A 17729-nucleotide genomic window follows, 5' to 3' on the forward strand; every position below is an offset into this window, starting at 1 on the left:
ACAATCTGCTACACTTTTATAATTTGTGGAAATAACCATTAAGGTGTTTCCACAAAATTTCTCATCTGTTCAAGAGGTGTTGTGTTATTTGAGCCATGGCAAAAGATGGCATCAGGGAAGGAATAAGATCATTAAACATTTTAACACCAATCCAGCAACTAAAAATCTGAATAAATACTGTATATACTGAGCTAAAAGCTCATTCTGCCATTAGAAAGAGGAAAACATGAGATCCTAATTCTCTAGATTGAATTCTTGCTTCATAGTTAAATCAGTATGGAAGATAGTATAACAAATCATTGGCTAAAATGATAGCAGCAGTATCAAACACACCAAGGAATCTGAAGAAATGGTCATGACCATACCAGAAATGTCCTCTGGTATTTTGTGTCTAAGACCGAATTGTCAGAAATATAATGTGGATTCGGATGCCAGAGAAGAACAAAGAGACCATCTTGTCATACCTGATGCATTTATTACAGAAGCTGTTGTAAAGAAAAAACATGCAGTTGCCATCTTTTCAACCTGGAGAAAATGCAAGGAAATATAGCATTATGAAAGACCTATTCTACCTAGGTCTATGGGGCTGCCTACCTGACTCTCTAGGTATAGAAATTTCTGAGTTAAAGTTGGTAGTTGTCATTGTTCTTGTTTTGGGTTTAATGCCATTCGTCAGCGCAAGATAGGCTGTAGATGGTGGTCAGTGTAACTGGTAGAAGAATAACCCAGGAAAATCCTGGTAAGAACCACCAACCTAAATGAAGCTACTGGCAAGCTTTCTCATATATCCTCCATTGGCCAAGCCTGAGACTTCACCCATGCAGACAGGGGTGAGATGGCAGTTCTTGGTAAAGGCATTTGCTTTAGACCCTTTCTCAAAGCAATCCTTAGAAGATGGTGTACCTTGGTGCATCATATTGTCAGTCACCCCAGCATAGTCAAATGCCTTAATCCTGGAACTGACTGCTCAATTCTGTGACTTTTGAACTGCTACAAGCCGCAGTATGCATGCTTTTCACATCAACCACAGATTGTGTTTGGATAGGGACTGATGAGCAGTAAAATTCAGTCCTGCAAATATTGCACAAATTTGTATTCCTAAATCACCACCATGGTTATCAAAACCTCCCCAAATAATATTTAATTTTTTATGAATTCAGAAAGTCTACAATAAATCCTGTTGTTTTCAGGACTAAATTCAGTGAAATCTGAGCCTCCTGTTGTGGCTGTACATCCCTGTATACTGATGGTTTCAAAACATTTTGACATGGTTAGAGCTGCCATTGCAGCACTGTACGGGACCAAATTCCATGGCACGTCTCAAGTCAGTTACCTTATAAAACTGTCATTGTTACCACTGAAATTACAGCCATTGAGGTATTAAGAGTAATGGAAGGGTGAATAAAGCAGCAAAAGCTTCCCAGCAGTAATCATTTCTGACCTCAAACGTTATACAAATCTGCATTTTCTTCATTTTTAGCAATATATGTAGAATGTAAAGTCCATGATCTAGCTTTAGAATATCAGATCCATCTTTCTAGATCGGCATCTATTATATAGAACAAGACCGCTCTGGTGGCCTAGTGTTTGTGTATTTGCCTTAGATGTGGGAGTTCACGGGTTCGAACCCTGGCTGAGTTATACCAAAGACTTCTAAAAATGGTACTAACAGCTTCCTCACTAGGTGCTAACCATTAAAAGGTTAGTGTTAGAAATGCTCAACCTGATGTCAGGATAATGTGACTGGGTGGGACATTATTCTACATGTCTGCAGCATGATGCCGCAGTGTTAGACATCACTATAAACTGCCACACTGCAGACATTGTAGCGATATGATTGAATTTTTTGTTAAAGCTATGTTAAAAATCCAAATCACACACACACACATTGAAAAACTCGGAGATGAGGTGGTTGTGTACCTATTGCATATCAGACACACATAACTTACTCATCCACACCTACTTAAAGGTGAACCTTGACTGAAATGCTTGTCCTGCCTATGTCCACTAACAGTAAAACACATTCTCATTGAGTGTGTCAGTTTCCTCCCTTTGAGATCAAAGTTTTTATATTTGAAATCATTGAAGGATGTCCATGATTATGTACCATTAGAAAATCTTGTGCACTTCTCAAGGGAAAGCAGTTTAATATTTTTTTTTAAATTGGCCATAGACTGTGGTACCCATGATGAGTCCTGCATCCATTTAAAAGGCACAGCCTGGAATGACCTGAAAGGTTGAATTAGAATCACCAATGAATGGCAATTAGTCTGTTTGGAAATATTTGTATTATCTTGTCAAGGATGAGAATGACATATAAACAGATGCTATGTATCTGTCTGTAATCTGCATACTGGCAATACACCAGTAGTTCAACAAATATAAAATGGCACCACCATACTATCGACAGACCTAAAGATCACAAGACCATCAAGTTGATATGTCTGTTGATAATGCATCCTATTGTAGTTATATATTTTATAATATTTGTTGATATCTGGCACATAATTCACCCCTGTTGCTAGTCAGACATCCAACATCATGGTCATGGTGACCCACTTTAAAATCTTAATATCTAGTGCCCTTTAAGGGAAGGTTATAGTGATATGTGGTTTTCATTTAAACACTTTTCACCATATGTAGTTAGTTGTTGCTTAAGAAAAATGATGTCAATTAACCCTCCAAAACTAGACAAATTTGGTTAGAGATAGTAATTCTTCTCCAGGACAGATCACCTTACTATAATTTTAATATGTCTGCCATAAGGCAGAGTAAATCATGTTATGCTGTTGTCCATCCATCAACTTTGTTGTACAATAACTTGAGTTGTCAACAGTTTGCAGTTACAGTTACCATACTCTGTGGATGGCTTGCACTTGGGGTAGGGAATAAACCTATCAATTTTGGGGTCAAAATCTTATAGGTAATTGACACATTGAATGAAAGAAGAAATATGATTTTGCACAGTAACTCCAGAGTTCTCCACCATATAAACTAACCAAACTTACCTAGGTCAGACTTTGTAAATTGCTTACACTTCATGTAAGGACAATTTTGGACTTCATATGGCATATATCACAGTGATTGAAAGAAGACAAAAATGTTTCTACACAGTAACATTAGTTCTACATCACATACACAGATCAAACTTTGTAGATGGCTTACACTTAGGGTGAAGAAGTCTATTGAATTTGGGGTCAAAATGTAAAGGACACTTTGGCTGAGAAGAAGAAAAGTGGTTTCTGCACAAAATTTTCCATTATCTTTATAGACAGCTATTAAACATAGGGGTGGTTGGGGTGGATTATGTGCCATTCACTGTAACAGTATTGTTATTATTTTTAAAACAATTATTCTTTCTTGCTGTATGTGTTTATTGACTCTGGTTTTTAGCTGTACTGACTTGTTAACATGTAACATGAACAAGTATGAATGGATGTTATCAGTTAACTTATTTTGTGCTTATATCTAAAGAATACATTGAATAAAACCATTTTGATCAGTTTTTAAAAGAAATATTAAAAAAATTAGGAGTCAAATAAAAAGTAAAAGAGTCTGTAATGTTTAACAATCTTGGAAATATTAACATTTTTGAAGTATATATATATATATATATATATATATATATATATATATATATATATATATATATATATATATTTAGAAATAAGCATTGATTAAATTTTGTTAGAAATAAATTCAACAAGCTTATTTGTGTGTCCATTTGTTAATTTTCCCTACATTGGAATTAAATATATTGGCTGATGATGCAAGATTGTCTACAGCTATATAAAGATGAGTGTCAGCATGTATGTAATTGACTATTGATTGCAATTATCGTTTATCATTATATATATATATATATATATATATATATATATATATATATATATATATATATATATATATATTACCAAAAAGGGGACTTAATATTGATGCTTGTGGTACACCTGCATGACTAAGTCTCCAGTTAGACTATCCACCAGGAATGACCAACCCTGGAATTCTGTTTTCAGGATGATTTTGTAACTAGTCTTATAGATGACCCTTCCACCCATAAGGCTTATGCAGAAGTCCATTGACTCCATCAGATGCCTTACTAATATCAGAAACACAAATCTTACTTCTTTACCTCCATCTAAAGCTTTACACACACTTTAGTAGATATGTAACAACTGGTTCAGTTTAATTGCCCAGCATGAAACTAGATTTGAAAGGGTTATAGTATCACATTTGTTATGCAAGTCTAATAAATTTGTATGTACATTTCATTCAAAAGCTGTAGCAATGTAACCTATGAGAGATATGGAATGATAATTGTTTGTCTCAGTCTTATCAATTTTCTTATAAATTGGTGTTCATTGATTACAGTGTTCATTGATTACAGTGTTCATTGATTACAGTGTTCATTGATAACAGTGTTCATTGATAACAGTGTTCATTGATTACAGTGTTCATTGATAACTGTTCATTGATTACAGTGTTCATTGATTACAGTGTTCATTGATAACAGTGTTCATTGATAACAGTGTTCATTGATTACAGTGTTCATTGATAACAGTGTTCATTGATTACAGTGTTCATTGATTACAGTGTTCATTGATTACATTGTTCATTGATAACAGTGTTCATTGATAACAGTGTTCATTGATTACAGTGATCATTGATAACAGTGTTCATTGATAACAGTGTTCATTGATTACAGTGATCATTGGTACATCCAGGTTAATTACATTTGTCTTTTACCGAGTAAGCTGATTGCACTTATGAAAATTATTTTTAGTTGTGATTCTGAAACTATATTACATGTACTATAATTACAAATTCTTAGGTTATGGGTGTACATTTTAGGACATCTGCAGTTTCAATCAAAATGATAAGATTATTGATTTTTCAAAAACTAGTTGTCTGAATAATTCTAAAAACTTGATATTTTCATACAATTTTTGAAAATGTTTTTGGTATGAAATTGGTTTTTAAAAACCATTTTATGAATATGTTACATTGCAAAAAGGTTGCAGGATCTACAAGATCTATGTTTCAACTCACTACTAATAATATCCTGACTTGTATATGGATTTTATTACATAAACATTTTTCATCTTATTTTCTTGATTTAAATTAATATTATCCTCTATTATTTTACATAAATTTAGGTATGATTATATGATTAAGAGTTCTGTGTGACAAACACACATGCACACAAATGTTGGTCGGTTGCATATATTTTTATGTAGACCATATAGGAGGTTAGCTTTAATGCTAAATATATAATCTTTTTAAAATAATTACATTAGTATAACTATTTGTTTGATTGTTAATTAAAATGATTGGCCAGGGGTCCACTTATCTGGCTAGTCAATTCTTTCAAAATTTTAAGGTCAATTAAATGAGGTCTTGAGGCTTTGGATTCATCAGAATCGGTTTGTACTATATAGACTTAAGTGCAATAAACATTGCAATGTTTTCATTGAAAATCCATTTTCCTTTATCATCAAAGACAAGTTAAGAAGAAAAATAGTAAATAAAAGCTTGTACATTCACAATATCGTCTTCAAAATATTGCTTGTTGGTCATGGTAAAGATATAAAAGGATGAAGATATGATTTGGATTTTTTTATTGATTGAGTGCGCTATAGTCCATCAATATTTTGTACCATAGTTTTCTGTTTGATACTAATTAATTTGTTTGTCTCGACATATTTGCTTTTTAGATCTTAGAAGATTGATCTGTTTAGTCTAAAGAAGCTTACACATTTTTCCCATTGTTCTGCATTATTAATTTATTTTGTTTTTCTATACAACTCTCCCCCATTATAACTTGCTTCGCTATAATTCAGTTCTGGATATAAAGTGGTAATGCTATGTACCCCATAATCATAATTATAACTGTTTACCACCCACCCTACCGGACAGTGTACAAGTACGTTCATAATTTTCGATCATTTTCGCTATACTGTTGTTAAGTACATGATGCAGTCAGCAGTTGTTGACCCTGATTACTGGGTTATAAAAGGGAAGAACTGCATCACTACCTGAAAAAGTATCTTCATGAAATTTTGTAAATACGTGTATTAGTTTATCTTCAGAAATGATACTCATTCAGTTTCTCATGGAAATTTGTTTATGTAATGGATCATGGTTTGCATTGTTGTATATTTTTATTTGTCTGGAAAATGCCTGTAGTGTAATTTTCAGAAAAATGTTGGACATTGAAAATGCATATTGTTCGAAGAAATTGTCCACTTTTCCATAGATAACAACTGAATTTTGGACAACTAACCAACATTAGATCTATGCAATTTGCAGAATTTTCAGTAAATTGTATTGACACATATATAAGTTGACTAAACGATTGTAGATTTTAAATTCTTCCTGTTCTTTGATTGGATAAATCTGTTTAGTTTTGATTAATTATCAACCATATTGGCTTAGACACCAATGCCATGCTCAGTGGATTACATTTTTCATCTGAATGAATTAAATCAAACCATGAAAGTCTTTGACATGAGACTGTGGAGAGGGTGGGGAGGGTCTGAACTTTACTGTGTTTTTAAACCTGTTGTAAACATTCTGGCAGATGGATGAACGTATTATATTTTAGATTTTCATGGCTGAAATTATAATCTGTTGAGCTTTTTATGTGTGCTTTTTTTTTTACAGCTGTCGATGGAGGAAAATTGAGCTACAGAACCCTATGTACCTCAGCCAGGCAGAACCTCTCATACCAGTATGATGTCCACAATATATATGGATTACTGGAGTCCAAAGCCACTGCACAGTGAGCAGTATTTGAATATTTTCTTGTTGAAGAATTGAATTTTGTGCTTAAATTTCTCCATGGTGCCACTGGCAAGTTTATGATGACATACAGTAATCTGTGTCCAAAAAATATGGAAGAGCTGCAGAATTGGATGGAATGGAGAAGAAATTTATCTAATCATCCAGATATTCCCAAAATATGAAATGCTCTGGGGTTTTTTTTCTTCGATGGATTATTATTGTCACTTTGAAATTATTTTTATCTTATTGTTAAAGAATCACACAACTTCCTTGGTGATCTGTGCCTGGATATCTTGCAAACTCACTTATATTGCAATACAAATTTTGGATCCCATTTTGTTTGGCATGAAAGTTTGACAACAAAATAAAAGAATGGATGATGACATAGTAAGACTGTTATGTAGAGCTCCAATCATAATGATACATTTTAGAAAGAAAAATATATCATTATGATCATCTTTTGATATTCATGAGGATTAAAAGAGATATATGAAAATATCGGTATATAAATGGTAATACTAACACAATATTGCTTTAAGTCTCATGTCTGATTACTAAGGTCTTGAGAACACTGTGCCATCAGAAGGATAAAACTAAGCAACTGTAGTAACACTCCTTTTCAGCAGGTTGAAATGGATTTCTTTTGACAACTGCTGAGAACTTGTTGGCCCTTTGACACAGTGACAACTATTGGAGACTTAATGGTCTTTTAACACAATGACACAAAATAATTAACAGATTTATTTTCATAACTGTTGGGGTAAGTTTTTTGAAAGAAGCATATCTGTTGGAGATATATTATGTTCCTTTGATGCATTGACAACCTTTGGGGACATAATGGTCTTTTGACAGTGACAACTGTTGGAGACTTAATGGTCTTTTGACACAGTGACAACTGTTGGGGACATAATGGTCTTTTGACACAATGACGACTGTTGGGGACATAATGGTCCTATGAAACAATGACAACTGATGGGGACTTAATGGTCCTTTGAAACAATGACAACTATTGGGGACTTCATGGTCCTTTGAAACAAAGACAACTGTTGGGAACCTAATGGTCCATTGAAACAATGACAACTGTTGAGAACTTAATGGTCCTTTGAAACAATGATAACTGTTGGTACATAATGGTCCTTTGGAACAATGACAACTGTTGGTACTTAATGGTCCATTGAAACAATGACAACAGTTGGTACTTGATGGTCTTTTGAAACAATGACAACTGTTGGGGATTTCATGGTCCTTTGAAACAATTAAAGCTGTTGTGAACTTAATTGTTCTTTGAAACAATGACAACTATTGGGAACTTAATGGTCCTTTGAAACAATGACAACTGTTGGGGACTTCATGGTCCTTTGAAACAAAGCCAACTGTTGGGGACCTAATGGTCCTTTGAAAAAGGACAACTGTTGGGAACTTAATGGTCCTTTGAAACAATGCCAACTGTTGGGGACTTCATGGTCCTTTGAAACAATGACAACTGTATTGAACTAAATGGTCTTTGTCACAATTACACAAAAATAATTAAAGAAGCTGACATACAGCAACATCTAGGACTTGTGTCACGCTGCCCAATTTCTGGCTAAAATCACACACCAAGGGCAAATTCCAAACTTTTGCCACTGGCAAATTTGTGGATTATTCTTTGAAAAATGCAGTGAAATCTCAAAATAACTGACAAGTCTTAATGAAACACACATATTTATGTTTTTTCTCTGTTATTTATTATATTTTTCCCAATCTGGATGTAGTTTTCAGTGACTATGAAGTTACTGTGTGCCAGATGTGTTCATCCGCATAAACAAGATGAAGTTTTACTCATTTATTTGACATATATCAACTTAGTTGTAAATGCTAACATTTTAAAACACAGTCTTGAGTAATTAGCCAATACAGATGTGTTGATGAGTTCAGCTCCTATGGCAATGAGTTTTATTCGACCCTATGAACTTTCATTCATTTGAGTTTGCTTGCAGTGGACACCCATGCACTGATATTGAAAGGGAGGCAACTCTATGATAAGGCTAAGCATATCATGTTATATTGTTGTTTGTATGTATGTACATACATCACTTTGTTCCATAGTTTTCTTCTTGGGTTCTTCATCAGCTTCCATTACCAAACTCTGACAGTGCCTTGCAGTTGGGGCAAAGAAGAAACCTGGGGTGGGGGGGCTCAAAAGGTCAGACGTCAGGGTCACATTGAAAAGAAGAAAATTGTTCCACACAATAACTTTACTTGTATTCCAGACTTGAGCAAACCTTGTAAATGTTATTTATTTGAGATACTGATTTGGCAGTTCAGAAGATCAAGGTCAGAAAAGTGCCAAGGAAAAAGTAAACAGTTTTCACACAATAATTGAAGTCCGATGCCACAGACCATGACCAGATTTTGTGGATGACAAGTATTTGAGACGAGGAAGGCACCTGTTGATTTTGGGTTCAGTAAGTCAGAGATAAAAGTCAGAATTGCCTGAGCTCAGTGTTCTTTTTCTTGACCAGATGGTATGGATGGCTTGCACTTTTGATAAGGAACAGACGTGACCAGCAAAAGAGAGTTTTACGTAAAAGAATTATTTTTATCACATAACTGGTGTATAAACTACCAGTACAATAATCTTTCTAAAAAATTACATAGTTGGAATTTTAAAAATTCTTCATTGACTTCTCTATTCATATTACAGAAGTAGCCTTTTTGGTACAACTATGTGATTTTAAGGACTGAAGTCCTATGCATTGAGAGACATCTGTCAATCATTTAGAACAACCAATAGATCACACTTTGTTCGTATTATAAATAGCAGGTAATTTGGACATATATTTCATTTCTTTTTGGAAAGACTGTTTTTTAGAAAAGACTTAAACTAACAGATTAGGAAGAGATTTTTGAACTATAAAATTATAATTTGTTTTAGAGCCCTCATTGAGACTAGGGGCAGACGGCCATTTGTTATCTCACGCTCTACGTATGCCAGTCAAGGTCGTTATGGAGGACACTGGACTGGTGACAATGACTCTTCCTTCTATGACATGTACAAGTCCATAGCAGGTAATAGATCCCTTTACCTCTAAGTTAAGTATGGTTTTGAGTTGCATTCCTTGTCCACAGTAAAGGAGAGCTGAAAGGTTCATACAGATTATAAATTTAGTTTAATACCTATTTGCTGAAATTTGACAGGTATTCTACCTGACATTTTCACATGTAAGTGTTCTTCAGGCAATGACATTTAAGTTAATTAAAATTAAGGAAAATTCCTTGTATAATTTTAGAAAAATGAAATTGCATTGCATTGCTGCAACATTCTGCAAATAAAAGACAAATGGAGATGAAACCTTTATGAATGTCTTTTGTAAACTGAACGATTCATCCTCATTGTATGTAACAACCATCATCTGTATTCAGTGATAAGGCCATCCAGACTTCCTGACAAAATTTTAAAATTTTGGTATTGTCTCAGGAGAAACATTGCGATGATGGTGATGATGATGACCTAGTCCCCACTTCGCATAGCAGTAATTACTTGGAAAATCCCTTAAATTTGTTTTTCTTTTTTTGTGCTGCAGGATGATTGAATTTTTTTGTTTTATTAAAAGCTCTGCCCATTAAAAAGTTTATGATTATGGATAACATCTCTAAATACTGTGAATTCATTTATTTTCTAGTTATCAATTTCATGGTTTTGCCATAAAATGACATTTTTCTAGCTACTTAAATTGATAGATTAAGGAATGGTTGAATATTCCCAAATATTGGTGCCTCACAAAGTATAGTTACTCTTCATTATTGCTAAATAGCACTGTCCATTTCTTGCAGCAATATTGAGCATGAATTTGTTTGGGATCCCGATGGTTGGAGCCGATATTTGTGGATTTCGACATGACACTACAGCACAGCTTTGTCAGAGATGGCATCAGCTCGGAGCTTTCTACCCATTTTCCAGGAATCATAATGACAAGGGTGTAGAGGTAAGCTCCTTGAATTAAAATCATGATATGAACAATGTTGTAGATAGATTGTATGATTGGTCATGTCCAATGAAATCGCTTTCTATCATCATCCAATACACAGTGGTCATGTCCAGTGATGGTTTCCATCAGCATCCAATACACAGTGGTCATGTCCAATGATGGTTTCCCTACATCTGTCTTGATGTTTTCTATTGTTGTCTTCATCCATCCATTTACCCTTCAGAATCTTAATTTCTTATAACCTGGACTTCAACTGAGAGGTGGAATCATATTGTATTGATACTTAATGATGATTAATATATGACAGTGAAGTTTAATATTGTTTTAGGTGAGGGGGGACTCATTTTTTTGTGTCAAAGAGGATGTTTAAAGTGGCTTCCATCTCAATAGTTGTTGATTACAGGTCTGTTGCTTTCAAGTTCCTATACTTACAGATAGTTGGGGCTAGTTTATGTTGACATTATCAGTAACTCACTTGTCTTGTAAGATATTACTCATCCTTTTACCAATATGTCAGCATAGAAAATGGTGTTTTAAACAATAGATGGGCAATTCCTAGGGATAATTTTTTATGGACAATGTTGAATGGTAAGTGTAAATTGTTTCTGTCAGTTTTTTTTTTCTTCCTGAAAACTAATCTGCAGGACAGATTCACAGAGAAACATTTCTATCACACAATATATTATTACTTTGTATTGGGAGTGTAAAATTGATCAGAATGTTTCAGCATTAGCAATTAAGTAGAATGTTCATATTTAGAAATCAGAAGTGGCATGTGGGTCTTTTAAAAAAAAATCTTGAATATGTACACTAGAGATGAATTTCATAAGTGTTAAATGGAATCATGGATTTCTAGAGATCTGAATTAATTTTGTGGTTTATTTTTAGTGAATTATTTATTTGTCTCTTTTACATCAAAACAAATTTTCATTTGCCAATCTATGCTGTAAAAGGTATGCATTTCTGTGTTTTGTGCAGCTGACATGCCCAGAACAATTTTAAATAGATTCATATTTGTCCAGATGACTGATGATCTTGTAAAAATAAATCCTGTTTAGTTGAGATAAATGAATATGTACTGTATATACTTGCGTATAAGCCAAAAAATTTAGGAAAAAAATAAGGCCTGGAAGAAGGGGGGGGTTGGCTTATCTGCGGGCCACGGTCCAAGTCTGAAATTTTTAACACTTTTTTCCCTCGATTTCCAGTATTTATTGTTTCTGTTGATCGCCGAAGATGAGATCACATGCCTAATGATGCCACATGGCTCATAAGATTTGTGCTGTCGTGAAGTGAAACAAATATTTTTTTCTAACTTAAGTGGTAGGATAATGAATGAAAAACATGTTTTAACGTATTGACGTCTATTTGACAGATGTCCATCCACCAGAAAATGCAGCCATACGTGTTATTTGAGCCACGGTTGTACATGTATTTTCCAAAAGAACTGCCATATTAATATTCTCCAGTCAAGTATTTAACCCTCAGCTAATCAGTAATCATTAAACTCTACGGTATCATACAAATGCACTCTAGCTTATTTCAGTGTAAATATGAAAAGAATCTACGTAAAAAAATAAAAGAATTATGATACTGAAGGTATATACGACAAACATTTTGATCGAGAGTAGAAATACATGTATGATAGTCTTAAAGGAACAATAGCGAAAGGCTCCATAGGGGTTTGTTGCACACATGCTTAGGAAGGGTTAATAACAGGGCAATATACGAGTCAGCATGAATAATTGTAAAACAATATAATTTGTGGGATTTCTTTGACAGGTGTTTTAGAAGTAATCGGCAGCCACAGTTTATATACTACTGTTGTTTAGTTGTTTGTAAAGCAAAGTGATTTGTTAGTGGTAGAGTGTTGTACAGTAGCTATGCTTAATCTGTGGTAAATGCCTTGGGGATAATAGGTTTGTTTTATTGCACAATGCCAATGACTTTACTAATACATGCTGACTCTCAGATGTATTGTTTAATGAGATATGGTAGTGGACATGGTTTCTGCTCAAAGTTATAAACTGTCACAATACTTGAATAATGTCCATGCTGAAACCAATCATATTTTGATCAATTGAATCACACTACCGGTAGTTAAAAAAAACCCCACAAATAAACAACAATGATAAATAATTATCAAATACAAATTGATAACCAACCACACATGGAAATAATTACAGGATAAGGTATATAAATAGTATACTACCACTATAAGGGGCTGTGAAAATGACAAAAGGTGGGAATTTAATGAGGCCGGACATCGATTTGGTCGCCAAGTGGGTAAAAGAAGTGTGGGACTCAATTCCATCGGAAATGATTGCAAAATCATTCAGGAAGTGCTGTATCAGCAATGCCATGGATGGAACAGAGGATGATGCTATATTTCAATCCGACAATGACGAGGAGAGCGAGAAGGAGAACGAAACACTATCGGATGACCATGATGAAAATGACAACGTATATGATGAAAGCACGCCCATAACAGAAGCCGAGTTTTGTGAACTGTTTGGCGAGTCTGATACAGAGCCAGATTTTGAAGGATTCTAAAAGTGATAGAACTTTTATAATTCCTGATTTTAGAATGAGGATTAATTAAATTTCCATTAAGACTTAACACTTTAGAATTGTTTTTATTTCAACATATAAATTAGATTTCTTACTTTCATTTTATTTAATAATGTGATTTGCCTAAATAAACATATTCAGAACTCACTTTGTGCCTCTTGTGATGTACAGGTAGTCTAGAAATTATGGGTCGGCTTATATGCGGGTCATGCACTTTATAACAGTTTTACCAATTCAGTTTGGAGGGGCCCCAAGTGGCTGAGTGGTCTAAAGCGCTCTCCGTTACGGATCACTGCCATCTCACCTCTGTCTGCGTGGGTTCGAGTCTCAGATTCAGCCAATGTGGGTATGTGAGAAAGCTTGCCAGTAGCTTCTCGTGGGTCGGTGGTTCTTTCCGGGGTTTTCCCGGGTTCTTCCTCCACCATTAATACTGGCCGCCATGTATAGCCTATCTTGTGCTGAAAAATGGCGTTAAACCCTAAAACAACAACAGCCAATTCAGTTTGGGGGGGCAGCTTATACGCGAACGGGCTTATACACGAGTATATACGGTAAATGCTTGTGTATGAATGGGGTCCAACTGTGTACGTCATAAACCATGATTGACTGCCATCACATAATGTAAAGGCAGATCTGGGTGAGTGAAAAGTTTGCAGTTGAATGCAACTTATGTGAGAGTATATATGGTATTCATAAATGCCTAGTTGCATTCTTTGGGAATGAAAAGATTTGAATATCAGGATCATAAAAATTCTACAAGGACTCGGGTTTTAGTTCTGCTCGTGAAATACAAGAAAAACTTAATGCAATGGGTTTGTGTATGTCCATTAGCATCAATTTAAAGTCCATTAGAGGTCTTCTAAACATTTTGCAGGAAAGTCATGAAACTTGGGATACAGTTTAATCCTAAGGCCTTGTTGGTCCTAAATGAAATCGGTTTCCATCGGCACCCAATACACAGTGGCAAGTTGAAAATTTTGTTGTGACTCTTTTCTTGGCCATTAAAATGGAATTTTCACTAAAATACTTTCCTTGGTATATAGATGGTCCTAAAACAAATGGTACCAATCTGATGTCAATGATGGGCACATTTGCAGCCATCTTAAATAGCTTGTTATTGATACTCCAAAACAGATGCTCATATCAACATGGGTTTTCATAATATTATTTGCTTGGCCTCGTATTTGTTTGTATCCTCTACCAAATTTAAAAACAAAAAGCATCAAAGATATATAAAATATGCACAAAATGTATTCATTTCATTCATCAATTTATAATTTCTAACCTGATTGTCACCTAACAGTGGGGTTCCTAACAGTGTCATCTTTTGCGTGTTTCAAACCAAACAGGAGTTTCTTTACTACCTCAATTCCATATTTGTGTGAGTGAGTCTATTGTTTTCAAACAGCACAATGTGATGTAGTTCACCATCTTCAATAAGCCCTGAATAATTCCTTATATTTCCATAGCTTTGGGAGTTCATCCCTTAAAATACACATATGTAAGTGTTATACAATTTTATTTTGTTCAGTTCTAGTTAATAATATTAAAACTTGACATTGCAATATTGGATGCAGATGACATTTTTTTCCCTAGAAAATTGTTTCAGAACCCAGAAAAGGGCAGTGAGCAGTCTCTCTGGTGTTTACCAGTACAACTTTCATCTAATTGAAATTTCAACAAGATGACAGTAGCCACCTGACAACAGCATCTAAAAGGAATAAACAGAAAAAAAATTATCATTGAGAAAGTCATTTCAGCCATTAGAATGTCAGTCCCTTCAAGGGACTCTTGTTATTTCTTAATTTTGGACAAGTAACAGGAAATGTTCGACTTGTCCATTTTTCAACTAGTTTTAGGCTACTGTAGAAAGAATATTTTTTTCGATGCCTTGTGGATAACATCTAAAATTGACTCATTTCAGATGCATAACATTTGCAGATGAATATGTATTCTTTTTGGCAGAGAGATCAAGATCCTGCATCATTTGGTGAGGCAGTTGCAGCATCCACCAGGAAGGCTTACTTGACGAGATATTCTCTTCTTCCTTACCTGTACACCCTCTTCTACAAGAGTCACACAGCTGGGGAAACAGTAGCAAGGCCACTTTTCTTTGAGTAAGCTCATCAGTTTTTATTTGCCCATCTTTAGTTGGGTGTATTGTGCTATGGCATTGCCCATCTTTAGTTGGGTGTATTGTGCTGTGGCATTGCCCATCATTAGTTGGGTGTATTGTGCTGTGGCATTGGCCATCTTTAGTTGGGTGTGTTGTGCTATGGCATTGCCCATCTTTAGTTGGGTGTATTGTGCTGTGGCATTGCCCATCTTTAGTTGGGTGTATTGTGCTGTGGCATTGGCCATCTTTAGTTGGGTGTATTGTGCTGTGGCATTGGCCATCTTTAGTTGGGTGTATTGTGCTGTGGCATTGCCCATCTTTAGTTGGGTGTATTGTGCTGTGGCATTGCCCATCTTTAGATGGGTGTATTGTGCTATGGCATTGGCCATCATTAGTTGGGTATATTGTGCTATGGCATTGGCCATCTTTAGTTGGGTGTATTGTGCTGTGGCATTGCCCATCTTTAGTTGGGTGTATTGTGCTAAGACATTGTCCATCTTTAGTTGGGTGTATTGTGCTATGGCATTGCCCATCTTTAGTTGGGTGTATTGTGCTAAGACATCGTCCATCTTTAGTTGGGTGTATTGTACTAAGGCATCGGCCATCTTTAGTTGGTTGTATTGTGGTAAGGCATTGTCCATCTCTTTGTGCATTCATCTGTTTATTCATCTTTGCTGCCATTAACAACAACTTGTTCAGCTGAACTTTTTAATGGTTGGAGAAATTTTTACGAAACTTTGCCCATTTATATATTATGACTAGATGGATTGTTTTAAAATTGCAATCATAACAAGGAAAATGTAATTTTGTGGCTTCTTTCCTTGTGTGGAATTTTACTTTTGAAGCACTGAAGATAACTGAATGTAGCTTGAGTCAATTATATTGCATATATGGATGGTGTGTTGCATACCACAGCCATGCTCCATGGCTGAATAGGGGAACAACATTTTGTTGATCGCTAGATTGCCCACACATTACAAGACTGGGAAATCTGGTTGCCCAAGAACACAAACTGGTTGCCCTAAATTTGCATACTTTGTTTCAGTGCACTATAATTCAGATTTTCCTATGTCCATCACATTACACAATGGTTCATGGCAATTATTAAATGAAAAGCATTTCAACTTTGTTAATAAAAGCAGATAGCAGAACAAAGATGCCATCATTGTTTTGATGTCATCACTGTCATCAGCATTAAAATTGTACGTTATGTTTTGGATGGAACCTATTTAAAACAAAGTAGAAAAGATTTATCAGGTTGCAATTGTCATGAGTTACTCATGGTTAATGAAATGCCCGTCACCTACTTTTTGTAACATTTTCATATCAAAAGCTTTTTCTGATCACATGCCTGCTTCTCACTGTTAAAAAATTACAAGGTGGGCTGACATTTCTTGGGAAGTATACTTTAGAAACCTGGAATGCTCAGTGTATAATGTCTATAATTACAGTATGAAGTATTGTTGTTGTAGGGTTTAACGCCATTTTTCAGCACATGATAGGCTATACATGGCGGCCAGTGTTAATGATGTAGGAAGAACCCGGGAAATCCCCAGAAAGAACCACCAACCCTCGAGAAGCTACAGGCAAGCTTTCTCACATACCCACATTGGCTGAATCTGAGACTCGAACCCACGCAGACAGAGGTGAGATGGCAGTGATCCGTAACGGAGTATGAAGTATAATATGAACTTTTCAGCTGTATTAGACAGGGATTCTCAATATATAACAGCCAGTTTAGATTTTTAAAGTTATGTACATCTTTCTTGGTTCATCAAGATGATTTATTGTTCTGTAAATACAGGTACCTTGACTGTAATAACTCCCTTTACAATTCATTTGAGTTATTTTCTGGAAATAACTATATGAAAGCAGTGCATGTATTGAACAATATTGGTAGTGTAAATTAATCCGTACCATCTTAAGAGTTTTTAGTAATGTCAATTCCATTTAAATATTCAAGGGGCGGGGATATGCAATAATGTTTCTTCTATGTAATAGTTTCTTCTGCATCATTTTTTCCAGTCTTTTTTCTGTATTGGTCTTACCTTTCCAACAAGTGGCGTTTCATCTCCTCCGAGTACATTTAAATGGAATAGTTTTGAATAAATGTCACTTACCTTAGGGACCACTCCAGTGGCCTAGTGGTTGGAGCATCTGCCTCGGAAGCGGGATGTCATCGGTTCGAACCCCAGCCAAGTCATACCAAAGACTTACAAAAATGGTACTAACAGCTGCCTCACTTGGCACTCAGCATTAAGAGGTTAGTGTTTGGACTGGTTGGCCTG

At 35.1% G+C, this 17729-nt stretch overlaps 1 protein-coding gene across 3 annotated transcripts in view; it reads left to right on the top strand.

The window, feature by feature from the left end:
* Positions 1-17729, top strand: part of LOC149803669 (lysosomal alpha-glucosidase-like) — a 76636-nt gene that overhangs the window by 36772 nt on the left and 22135 nt on the right. For all 3 annotated transcript variants that reach the window (XM_089953437.1, XM_089953436.1, XM_089953438.1), the window contains exons 11-14: positions 6664-6781; positions 9701-9834; positions 10600-10751; positions 15291-15442. In XM_089953437.1, coding sequence (XP_089809563.1) covers positions 6664-6781; positions 9701-9834; positions 10600-10751; positions 15291-15442 — 556 coding nt within the window. The remainder of the gene's footprint in view (positions 1-6663; positions 6782-9700; positions 9835-10599; positions 10752-15290; positions 15443-17729) is intronic.

The sequence above is a fragment of the Sinohyriopsis cumingii genome, chromosome 3 (assembly GCF_028554795.1).
Source record: "Sinohyriopsis cumingii isolate HCF-2022 chromosome 3, ASM2855479v2, whole genome shotgun sequence".
Taxonomy (NCBI): domain Eukaryota; kingdom Metazoa; phylum Mollusca; class Bivalvia; order Unionida; family Unionidae; genus Sinohyriopsis; species Sinohyriopsis cumingii.